Below are 13,103 nucleotides of genomic sequence, written 5' to 3' on the forward strand. Positions count from 1 at the left end.
GTGTATAAGAGACAGGAAGGAAGGAAGGAAGGAAGGAAGGAAGGAAGGAAGGAAGGAAGGAAGGAAGGAAGGAAGGAAGGACTATTACCAAACAGGAGGAAATGCCCTATTCTCCTCCTCCACTTTCTGGGCAGGAACAGGAGGCCTGAAGGAAATGACCAGCCTCAGTGGCTCCTGGAGAAAATGAAAATGAGTCCCTGGGAGAGGATGCGAGCCGGGTGTGTTAATCTAACCCTCAGCTGTTAATGATTTGAGCTCCCATTTCCCCTGATGCTGTGGGTTCGGCCACAAGAATGCTGTAACGGTTTCTGTCGACTTTGCCTGATCTTTTCTTGCTGAAAGGAACCTGAGGTGAAGGGGAAGCTGAGTGGCTGCAGCAGGGACCCATTTGTTTGCTATTTGTTTTTTTTAATATATCCGATGAGTGAATTTAGAGGTTCGAGACTCTGCTTACCCCAGAGGAGGAGCCCAAGGAAGGAGCAGCCACTGCCCCCACCTTTGCTCTTTAGCCCAAAGGGCAGAGGCAGGCATGCAAGGGCATGGGCAAGCTTTCCCCTAAAATATCTTTGGAAACTGACTCTTTGGGTCACTCAGGAGGAATGGTAGGGAATCTGAGCAGGGAATCCTCAGCTGAAGAAGCTTCCGGGGCTCCCCATGGCCCCTAGAGAAAGGGAGATTAGTGCAATGCTTTGCCTACTGAGTTGTTCAGTTACTCTGATTGGGATGGGTGGGTAGGTGGGTTTGTTCTGTTTTTGATAAAAACCAATCTCGGTGCCCTGCCCCTTGGCCATGTGACTTCCTAAGCTCCCTGCCAGCTCTCTTGGCAGCCTGATTTTACCCACACAGATACAGATCTAACTGTTTATCTGTCTATCTATGGAGCTGTCTATCTGTAGATCTATATTTAGGTATATTTTTGTGTAGACACCTCTATGGATAGAGACATACAAGTAGAGACACACAGGTAGTATCTCTACAGACACGTTTGTCTTTGCATCTCTAGCAGCCCCAGTACAAGGCTTGGCCCTTAGAGAATGTGCCATCAGTGTCCACTGATTGCCTGGTTGACAGTCAGCTGTGAGTGGCATAAGCCAGGCACTCTTGCCTCCAGGTTGCCCACGATGCTGGGCATACTGCTGGCCTTTAGCAGAAAGAGTTATTGGTCTTGTATTATTCAGAGGCGTCCTGGCAGCTTCATTCTGAACACATTGGCACGAACCTAACCTCAGACTTTAGCCTCCCCCCATCCACTGTGTATGTCTTTCTTCATTCACTTATCAAACATGTTTTAAGCATCTACTCCAAATCTGTCTTTGCTAAAGAAATCAAGAAAGAAATCTGTCCCCAAACTCCCAAAGCTTATGTTTTCTGGAGGGCAAAATAGTTTGTATACAGAAGAATCAATAAAAAGAGACACAAAACTGGCCTTAAGAAACATTTCTTCAGTGTTCACTTAATATGAAAAAGTAGGATGAGTTCAATGGAATGTTCCAAGTTTAAGGCTGGCACCAGGCCCCTTCTGGGCTGTCCTGGACCCTGGGGACACCAACACCCCCCATGGCATCAGCTGCTCCATCCTGGGAGCCACGCTTCAGGAAGGATGCTGACAAACTGGCATATATCTGAGAATGGGGCAAGACAGGAAGGAAACATCCAGAGAAGGGCTACCCAGAAGGGAAAACACATCCTGATCCCAAGCACTGTGGATACTGAGACAAAAGGAACCACTTTTTCTCTAAGGCCCTCTTCTCTCTATAAAGAGACAGAGAGCAGTAGGTGATACAAAGGATAGAGTCAGGGACTGGGAATCAGGAAGATTTCAGTGTAGATTCTGCTTCAAACTCTTCCTAGCTGTGCAGGCAGCACACTCAACTTCTCTCAGGCTTAGTTTCCTTGTCTGTAAAATGAGGATTAAAATCGCACCTAACATAAGCTTGTTGTGAGAAAGAAGTGTGATCAGATTAGTAAAGTGATTTGCAAATTTCAAGTGCTCTTTAAATGTTCACTCTCATCACTAAAGGAAACTAAGGCATTTTGGAGATGAAGGAGAAGAGAGAGAATAGAATGTGTGAAAACAACAACAACAAGTAAGCCAGTTTGTCTGGAAGGCAGAATACATGAAGAATGGCATGAAATATGTTTAAATTGTCAAAGGCTTTAACTATCCTTCAAAAGGAAAAAATGCCAGAATAGAGTCTTTTCCTACAAAAGAAGGAGAGAAAACCCTGGGGTTCTGTAATCAGAGAATGGGTAGAAAAAAATGTGTGACAATGAAAATGGATAATGTTTAGTAAGAAATACATGCATGAAGAATTCTATGAAATGTGAGACTAGTACAAATGGATACTGATTGAAACAAGCAGGGCCCAAAGAATGATTTATCCAAGTGCTACAAAAGTGTAAAAGAAATGATCACTAGACAGAGAACTCTATGTGAATAACTAGTTCCATTACTAGAGAGCAGATAACGTAACAGATTGTCTCTTTGTAAAAAGGCAGGGGACACCTGGGGCAGAATGGTTCACATACTGTTAGATTCAATCAGCCTACTCACAACTTTAAAATAAAACTATTTTTCTTAGACACAAGAGAAGGTTCAGTTCCAAATTAGAGTTAGGTAATTACTGTGATGTTAAAAAAAAAAAAAAGTTTTAAAGAGAAGCATCAGGAAAATAAATAAATGTGTGTGTGTGTTTGTAATCATTCGCAATTAACCTTGACTTCTTAATTCCATTCACTTAAGAACAGAGAACATAGTCCATAACTATATTTCTTTTTTTTTTTTAAACCCTTGTACTTTGGTGTATTGTCTCATAGGTGGAAGATTGGTAAGGGTAGGCAATGGGGGTCAAGTGACTTGCCCAGGGTCACACAGCTGGGAAGTGGCTGAGGCCGGGTTTGAACTTAGGACCTCCTGTCTCTAGGCCTGACTCTCACTCCACTGAGCTACCCAGCTGCCCCCCATAACTATATTTCTAAAACCTCTCTCCATTGGAAAATTATTTTCATTATCCAGTGCCCAACTTCGATAAAGCCAATTCATTGAATTGGGAAAATATGCTGAACTTCCTTAGAAATAATGAAGTGAAACTAGCCACCGAGTAATTTTTAATAACCCAATTGATATCCCCCTTGAGGATTTTCAAGGTATTTGGTACATGCTTCTGTTTGGTAGAGATATGAGGGAGAAGAGAGGCCACAGTGTGATAAAATCTAATTCTGAGCCAGCTGGGAGCAAAACTGCCAGTGACTGAGGTACTGAAATGCTTGGCTTCTGACTGCCACAGGCAATCATTTGGGCACACTTTAGAGAAAAAAAGAATTCTTGATTTTCTTCCCTTTTTGAAAACTATTTCTTTTCTTAGTAACACCTACTAATTGCTGACGTTTATAGACTTGGGGTTTTCTGGCTTGCCAAATGCATTAGAGATGTTATCTCATCTGTTCCTCATAACTGCTCAGGAGGCTGGTAGCAAAAGAATTGTGTTCTCCATTGAACAGATGAGGAAACTGAGGCCTAGGCAGCTTCAACCTCTCATACAACGTCACGGTACAGCACAGGGATTGGCAAAGGACTTGAATTCAGGCTTCCCAAGGCCAAACCCAAGGCTCTGGCCACTGTATTTCTTTTTGGTTTAGTTTGAGATTTTACTTTTCTCAACTTTCTACTTCAGGAAAGGCCAAAAAAAAAAAAAAAAAAAAAAAAAAAAAAAAAAAGGGAATCCACCCTTTTTTTGTGGGTGGATCACAAAAACATTCCAAAGCCCTGAGAAATGTAAAAAGACAAGCCCTGAGGGCACAGGGAGGAACACAGGGTGGGAAGCCTGAGACACAAACCATGAGCCCCTCAGGAGCTCCTCCTCACCCATGTTCTCTGCTGTGCAGCCTCCAGTACCCAAGGGAGCCCTCACACTCTGCACATGCTCATTTTAGAGATGGACAGGCACACACAACCCAAGAGCTACAACCAGGCATTCTGGCCCAGGAGACACTGACATCACCTGAAGGCCTTCAGCAGGGAAGAAGCATAGCTTAACACCTAATTAGTGAGAATAATCAGTCAAATTAGGAAGCTACCAGAAGGCAAGGGGGCCCCATTCTTTATGAGGGGCCAAAACTTGTTTTTATTCATAAGGATATCAAGGAAAAAAGCCATGGAACTATGGAATAAATTCCCCCTTTAATCATAGCAGACTGGCTGATGAATGCCCACTTGTGACCTGCTGTCCAGGGCTAACTAGGTGATAGTTCTTTCCAACCTTCCCTTCCAGGCTGATTCCATATTCCTTCTGCTAATACATCTGGCATCTACCCCAAGTGGTCTACTTGCTGTCCCCCATACCTGCTTTTCCACTTCCTAATGTTGTACAGGCTCTCAAGTCTAGAATATCCCTCCCTCCACTTTTTGTGGAGGACCAACCAAGGAAATCCCAAAATGGCGGGCATGACTGAAATGACTCAACAGGGAGATTCCTTTTTCCAGGCTCAATTCAGGTAGTTTTCTCTATAAACCTCTTTACCATCACCCACTTATTCCCACATGCCCCCAATTATCCCTTCATATTGACAATATACTATTTTGTATTTTCTTTTCTGGGAACATACAGTTTCCTCCACAGATATGGAAGACTTGGAAGTCAGGGATTTCTTTCTACTTTTGGCACCATCACCACAACCAACATACTTCACATGGTGCCTTGCATATAATAGACATTTGATAAATTATTGTAATCGAACAGAATTTTTCAAGAGCAAGAGTATCTGAAAATCCTAGTAATGCCACTTCTGGGCATAGATGCCAAGATTCTCATTCTCTCTCTCTCTCTCTCTCTCTCTCTCTCTCTCTCTCTCTCTGTCTCTCTGTCTGTCTCTCTCTCTCTCTGTCTCTCTCACACACACACACACACACACACACATTCACACACATGTGTGCGCATCCCAAATAAATAAAAATTTTCACAAAAGTATTTATTTCTAGGGTAGGAAAAAGTAAAACAAGTAGCCACAAATGTGGATCCTATTAAATGGGGAATAAGTAAACCAATCATAGCAAATGAATATAATATATTATTCACAGTAAAAGATAATAATTATGAAGAATTCAGAGAAACATAGAAGGCCTTGTGTGAATAGTGGGGTTTAGACTATAGTTTCTGAGGTCCCTTCCAAGTCTGGATTTAAGACTTTCATGTGCTCTTCCAGGACAAAGTAAGCAGAATCAGGAGGAACATATATTGATGAAAATGCCACTGAAATGTAGCCAGAGAAGTTACCATTACTAGTCTTGACCTTAGAGAACAGATGACAGGAAAAGCAAACAAACCAACCTTTCTCTCCTTTCAAGTTTCAAGTTGGGGTCTATGGATGCAGAATGTCATATGCTCTATCAGATGTAATCACTGGCTTAGCTGATTTTGCTTGCCTCTCTCTCTCTCTCTCTCTCTCTCTCTCTCTCTCTCTCCTGTATCACAATGGAGACTTCAATATATGGTAGCAGTGTTTAGGGGAAGAAAAGGAAAAGTATAACCAAACTGAGTTTCGGAATACCCCAGATGACTTGTCTATCTGAATTCTCTCCAGACAGATGAATTTTCTAGATTGTTAGGCCATAGCCAATTTTTCCACTAATAGCTATAACCTAGATATTGTTTGCATATAATAAACCACTGTGTTTTTCTTTTGTTTTTAGAATGGGGGTATGCATTCAATTCAACTAAAGAATGTTGGAAACAAAAAACTGGGGGAAAATGTATAGCAAGTATCTCAGACAAAGTCTCATTTCTCAAATATATAGAGAACTGAATCAAATTTAGAAGAATACAAGTCATTCCCCAAATGAAAAATGATCATGATAGTCCCAGGCAGTTCTCAAATGAATAAATTAAAATTATTTTTAGTCATATGAAAAAATGCTCCAAATCACTTTTAATTAGAGAAATGCAAATTAAAACAACTCTGAGGTACCACCTAATACCTATCAGATTGGCTAATGTGAACAAAACAGGCAAATGTTACATGTTGGAGGGAATGTGGGAAAATTGGGGCACTAATACACTGTTGGTGGAGCTGGAGAGCAATTTGGAACGATGTCCAAAGGGCCATCAAACTATTCATATCCTTTGACCTAGCAATACCACTACTAAGTCTTAATCCCAGAGATTAAAGATAGTGGGGAAAGGACCTATTTGTACAGAGATATATTTATAGCAGCTTTTTTTGTGGTGGCACAGAATTAAAAACTGAAGGGATGTCCATTGGGGAATGGTTGATCAAATTGTGGTACAGGATTGTAATGAAATATTATTGTGCTACAACAAATGACAAGCAGCATGATTCAGAAAATGCTGGAAAGACATACATGAACTGATTCAGAGTGAAGTGAGCAGAACCAGGAGAACATTGTACATGGTAACAGCAATAATGTACGATGATCAACTATGAATGATGTAACTATCATCAGCAATGGAAAGATACAGGACAACTCCAAAGGAACCTTCCAGAAGAAGGCTATCCACCATCAGAGAAGAAATAGATGGAGTCTGAATGCAAATTAAAGCATGCCACTCCTCACTTTATTTCCTTGATGAGTTTTTTGTTCTTGTTTAAGCAACATGTGTCTTCTTTCCCAACATGATAGACATGGAAATATGTATTGCATGTTAGCACACATATGATTTATATTACCTGCCATCTCAGAGGGGGAGAGGAGAGGGAGGGAAAGAGGGAACATGAATCCCAAAATGTCAGAAAACAATTATTAAAAATTGTAACTCCATGTAATATGGAAAATAGAAAATGTAAATTAAAAAGAAAAAGAAAAACAACTTAAAGACCTCTCTTACCTTGGAAGCCGAGACAGGACGCCTGCAGAGATGGAAGTTAAAGCATCGTCCACTCGTCCTGCAGGCTTCCCTTTGAGGATCCAGCTGACAACCAACTCGAGTAGCATCAGGGAAATGAAAAATGGGGTTGCCTGCAAAGGAAATTCCAGGAAAGAGACATTTGTGTAGAGCAAACAATACACCTGGAATTGTCAGGCTTCTTGGTCTCCCTGGACAAACTTCTCTTCATTGGGGAAAAGAAACACATGGGATATGGAACAAGCATCTGCTCAAGTTGTTCTTTTGAGTTTGGGAAAGAAATAGGTCTATTTTGGGGAAAACAGACACTAAGGTCTTTTTTTGAGCAAGATCAGACTTATGACTGCCTGCATGAAGATCATTCTTGATGAGATTTCCTCTGCCAATGAAGAACAATGTCTGCTCTGTAGCTTCTTGTCTTGGTGGGTTTTCTGAGCTACTGAGAGATTAAGAGATTTGCACATGGTCAGACAGCTAAAATACATCAAAGACAAGATTTGGATTCAGGTCTTCCCCGATCCAAGGTTAGATTCACTCTATCACTGTGCCAGTCAAGTCTTTATTATTTGATTATAAAAGAGAAGGTTCCAAATTGGATAAAAAGACAAGAAAATCCAGATATTGTAGAACACAACATTTAGAAGTGGGGAGAGGGTGATGTCCCTGCTGAGTTAAAGGTTAGTCACGATGACCTGTGAATTCCCAATTCTGAAATGCTGTGATCTAAATGAAACCAATCAAGCCCATAGAAAGAGGCACCCCTAGAGGATGAAATGCTAACATGGTGGATTTTCCCACATTTCCATTGCACGGATGGGTATAGTCATTGAAATAATTAACTTTTCAAATTAAGGAGAAAACCATTTTCAGCAAATTTTCTTGCAAGTTTATTTAAGGAAACATCTTTATTTAAATAGCCTTATCTTGGCAAGGGTTCATTTGATCAGTTCCATGTTAGGGATGGCTAGGAGTCAAGGGAAAGAGCCTTGAAACTCAGGTGAAGAAACATGGTATGGCATCTTCCGGAGGGAGTTCCTACATGAGTCGGTCATCTTACTTCATAGGGCCTCTGTTTCCCCATTTGCACAATGGCCGGCGGTTGGAGGGATGGGGCTACTATTTGTACTATCTACCTTGCAGGAGAATTTAGAGGAAAGGTGTCTGCAGACAGAGTTGTATGTGAATCTGAGGTATTTTCTTGTAACTAAAAGGAAATGTTTCTGTAGGCTAATTGTCAATAGGCCTGGGCCTCTTCTAATAAAAAATTCATTTTTCTATCCTTTCTCACATTAGAAAAAAGCTTAGTAGTGGACGATCCAGAAAGGGGTTTTGAATATGGCCTCCATTTTCCAAAGTATCCAAACACTTGGAAGTGGGTCAGCAGTTCTGAACGTTTCCAAACCCAGCTCTGAAGAACACTCTCCTTCCTGTCATGTTGTTGTCTCTTTCTGGCCTGAGCTCGTAAATGCCGTAAGAACAGCTCAGCGAGGGTGTGGGGCTTTGATACGTCGGGTTCTAATTCTGGTTGTTTCCACTTTAATTCTCCGCCAGCACCCGAGATTGAAAAGTGGCTCTGAACAGTGAGGAATTTCAGAGAAAACTTGGTCTGAGGTCAGCCTGGGAGAGAAGGAGTGAGACTCAACCAGTTGGCATACTCAGAGTTCAGGAATCCAGCTTCCACCAGAGGAAAGAGGAAAGGGGAGAGCAGCTCTCCGTTGGCAGATGTGCATTTACCATTAGCCATCAATCAGTCCTTTCCATAGACTGGAAGGCAAGGACGCTCAACCTGGGGTCCTTTTGCACAGACCTCCCAGGGACAGAGCCCGCAAAGGGCTAGCCACGGGCAGGACTTGGGATAATTCTTCAATTTTATCACATCTGGGACTGACAACAAGAAGAGCAATGGAAAAAGAGAGAATAAAAACATACTGGATGGATCGGGCATTGTACAAACTGGAGTCAGCCCATTTCTGCCAATTAGTTCTTAGAAAGATGAGATAATTAGGAGAATGGATGGAAGCGAAGAGGCTTTTAACATTTCCGGGACAAATTTTCTACTATTATTTTTGTACTTTCTGAAAAGTATTTTAGGTATTATCACCCCGCCCTCCTTTACTAGATTAAGATTCTGAAGCTCATGCTCGCCCCTGGTCACAGGGCTAATAAATACCACAGGCAAGGTTTGTTTCTGAGTCCAAGATCCCTCCCTTCAAATAAGTTTTCCCAGGCAGCTAGGGGGGCACCACAGTGGAGAGAGTGCTGAGACCAGAATCAGAAACAGATGAGTTCAAATCCTACCTCGGGCATTTACTAGCTTTAGGATCCTAGGCAGTTCATTTAATCTTGGTTTGCCTTGGTCTCCCCATTTGTAAAATGGGGAGAATAACAGTACCAGCCTCACCAGATTGTTGTGAGGATTAAGTGCGGCAATATTTGCAAAGTGCTTGGCAAACTATGAAGTGATCTAAAATTGTTAGTTGTTTGTTATTATTCATTCTTATTCCTGTTCTACCATTCTCCAATCTGCCCCTCCTGACCAGAATATTGTCACTCCTCATCTCCACCACTTGGAATCCCTTCCTTCTTTCCCTTAAGACTTGGTTCATGGATTGCCTTCCCTTTGAAGCCTTTCTTGAACTGCCTTCCCCGACTAGCACTTTTGTCAAAAATAAATCCTCCACCTATTTGATCTCCAGCCAGACGACAACTTTGTGTGCCCTCCCCCTAAAAAAAGAATATAAGCTCTTAAAGGGCAGATCTTATTTCCTTAGGGTTCTTCTATCTCCAGGCCTGGTACGTAGAAGAAGCTTCCTAAAGGATTGCGTGGTTAATGTTTAATGACCATAAAAGCCAACATCCATCGTGTACTTTAAAGTTTGTTTACAGACTTTTATATCCTCACTGCAGATCCTCACAACAACCCTGCACATTATAGCCAATGTAAAAAGGGAGAAACTGAGGGACAAAGAAGTGAAGGGAGTTGGCCAAGGTCATAAATCCAATAGGTGCTGAGGATGAGATTCAGAGCAGACTTTCTTTACTCTTTACCTAGCCTTTTCCAAAGTACTTGGTTCATGTCCTGGATGATCCTGGCCCAGTCACAGAAATTCTCAGGGCTCCAGACAACTCTTTAAGCTAAGCTGTAAAGAAGGGGCCAATCTGTCTGGGGAGAAGGAATATCCTCAGCCAGGAGGTTGCAGTGTCAATGACATCACAGACTAGTACCTATCACTGCAGTGACCACATAATGTTTTTATAGCTATTTAACAACAATAAAAATATCTCAGTGGCATCAAATTTACTACCATTTCTCTCTCTCTCTCTCTCTCTCTCTCTCTCTCTCTCTCTCTCTCTCTCTCTCTCTATCTCTGTGTGTGTGTGTGTGTGTGTGTGTGTGTCTCTGTCTCTGTCTCTCTCTTTCAGCCACTCCATCTGTTTGTCTCTCTCTTCTGTGTCTCCATCTTTTTATCTCTTTCTGTAATTCTTTGCCTCTCTTCGTCTTTCAGTCTTCCTGTCTCTCTGTCATCTATTTCTCTCTGTGTGTCCATCTATTTGCCTCACTCCCCTGGGTCTCCATCTTTTCATCGCCGTGTCTCTCCATATTTCATCTCCCTTAATGCCTCTTTTCATCTCTCTCTTGGTCTCCCTCTCTCTGTAACTCTGTGCCTCTATGTCTTTTGGTCTCTCTGTCTGTCTCTCTCCCACTCCCATGTTTGTCTCTCTTCTTTTCTGTCTCCATCTTTGCATCTGTGTTTCTCCATCTCTGGATCTCGTAATATTTTTACTTCTCTCTCTCTGTAACTATATCTCTTTGTCTCTCTGTATTAGGGAGACGATCTGCCTTCTGTCCCCAGGTCTTACCTGTTTCACATAATCAGGCACCTCTTCCAGGCTTGGGAAGGAGGTTTCATTGGGCTTCATTGCATAGAACATCATGCGAATGCCCTGGGAGAGAGAAACATCCTTGGAGGTCTCTGGGTTCGCCATCTGGGTCCTGGCCAGATCAGGAGTGGGAGAGAGAGAGAGAGAGAGAGAGAGAGAGNGGATATTTTTGTGCTGTAAGAAATAATGAATGTAATGAAGACAGAGAAGCAGTGGAAGACTTTCTAGAAGTAACACTAAGTGAAGTCAGCAGAACCAGAGAAACAACGTAGACAAAGACTACAATGGAGGAAAGAACAACAAAAATCTCAACTGAATGTCAGAAATGTATAATGACCAAGCTTGACCCTAAAGAAGAGATATAAGAAAATAGTTTCTCCTTCTTCTGAGCTCAGAGTTCCACAGGAATAGAACCCTCTGTGTAACAACAAAACTGATTAAACATGTTGGTTCATTTCCCGGGATTATTTTTCCCTCCTTTAAAAAAAAAAATCTCTATGATAAGAGAGAGTTCTCTGTGAGAAAATAGAAGGAAAGTGGATTATTTAGATAATATAAATTATAATTATACTTAATATAATTTATATAATATAATAATAAATATAATAGAAATTATAATTAATAGAAATGTACCTCTTTAAAAGACAAACTTGAAAATAATTGCTTTTTATTTCTCCAAAATCCGACATAGAAGATGGAAATATAAATTCTACTCCATGGTCAGCAATGATGGCACATTTGGAGATTGGGGCAGTACAGAAGAAAATGACCACTTCTTATGCCATGAGGAAGGTCCCTATTTCTTTCTGTCCTCCTTGAGTCTTAGTTTTTAACTTTTTATATACTGATTCTAAAACAAATTAAATTCATTTAAACTCTTCAAAAAATGAAGAAACCTAAATGGGTAAAAAGGCAATACAACTATCTTTTTGCAGACAACATGATGGCAGAAAATGCTAGAGCTTCACTAAGAACTTCATTGAAATAATCGATAATTTAAGCAAAATAGCAGGATATAAAATTAAATCCATATAATTCATTAGCATTCATGGAAGTATACCTGCCAAAACAAACCCAGGAAATGTGTGAACATCATTATAAAACACTTTTTATACAAATAAAATCAATTTAATTAATTGGGAAAAGTAATTACTTATTGGTGGGCAGTCAATATAATTAAAATGATGATTCTACCTAAGCTGATCTACTTATTCAATGACATTCCAATTAAATTACCAAAAAATATTTTATCCAGCTAGATAAAATAACAACAAAATTCATTTTGAAAAACAAAGGATCAAGAATATCCAGTGATATCAAAAGAAGGAAGTCTAGCAGTACCAGATTTTAAACTGTATTATGAAGCAGTAACTATCAAAACCATCTTGTACTAGCTAATAAATAGAAATGTAGATCAGTGGAACAGAACTGAGACATTACAAACATTAAAAAAAAAGATCATAGTAACCTTGTATTTGACAAAAAATAGATCCAAGTTTGGGGGATAAGAATTCACTTTTTGGTAAAAATTGCAGGGTCAATTGAAAAGTACTTTGGCAGAAACTAGATTTAGACCAATATCTTACACCATTCACTAAGATAATATCAAAATGAATACATGACCTTGACATAAAAAGAGATATCATAAGCAAATATCATAGACCAGGGAACATGCTACCTATCAGATTTATGGATCAGAGAGGAATTTGTGAGTAAACAAGAAATGGAGAGCATTGTGAGATGTAAAGTGGAAAATTTATTACATTAAATTAGTTCCTGTACAAATAAAACTAGTGTAGCCAAACTAGAAGGAAAGAAAAAAATTAGGGAAAATGTTTATTGATAATTCCCTGGATACTGGTCTCATATCTGAAATATGTAGAGAACTTTGCCAGATTTATAAGAATAAGAGCTGTGTCCCATTATAAGTGGACAAAAAAGATATGTACAGTTTTTAAGGAGGAACTCAAAGGCATACATAGATAAATAAAAATATGCTCTAAATTTCTACTAATTAGGGCAAAATAAAAAATGTTGAAAGGGATGTGGAAAAATGGGGACACTAATACACTATTGGTGAAACTGTGAATAATTCACTCTTTTGGAAAGCAATTGAGAATTATGCCCAGAGAGTTTGAAAACTACACATACCTTCAGACCCACAAATACCATTGTGGGGTCTGTTTCTCAAAGGGATCATGGATAAAAGAAAAGAATCAACATATTTTAAGATATTCATAGCAGCTCTCTTTGAGGTGGCAAAGAAGTAGAAATTGAGAGACTGTCCATCAATTGGGGAATGGATAGACATTGTATATCTGATTATGTTCAATAAGTTCTAAGAAACAAGTAGATCCATTT

At 40.1% G+C, this 13,103-nt stretch overlaps 1 protein-coding gene across 1 annotated transcript in view; it reads right to left on the reverse strand.

Annotated features, from left to right (window-relative positions):
• The window catches only part of AGMO (alkylglycerol monooxygenase), a 329,174-nt gene extending 318,327 nt beyond the window's left edge, over positions 1-10,847 (reverse strand). Inside the window, exons 1-2 of the mRNA XM_044679541.1 lie at positions 10,722-10,847; positions 6,843-6,973 (exon numbers count right to left, since the gene is read on the reverse strand). Coding sequence (XP_044535476.1) covers positions 6,843-6,973; positions 10,722-10,847 — 257 coding nt within the window. The remainder of the gene's footprint in view (positions 1-6,842; positions 6,974-10,721) is intronic.
• Between the last annotated feature and the right edge of the window lie 2,256 nt (positions 10,848-13,103).

Source organism: Gracilinanus agilis, chromosome 5 (genome assembly GCF_016433145.1).
Source record: "Gracilinanus agilis isolate LMUSP501 chromosome 5, AgileGrace, whole genome shotgun sequence".
Classification (NCBI taxonomy): Eukaryota; Metazoa; Chordata; class Mammalia; order Didelphimorphia; family Didelphidae; genus Gracilinanus; species Gracilinanus agilis.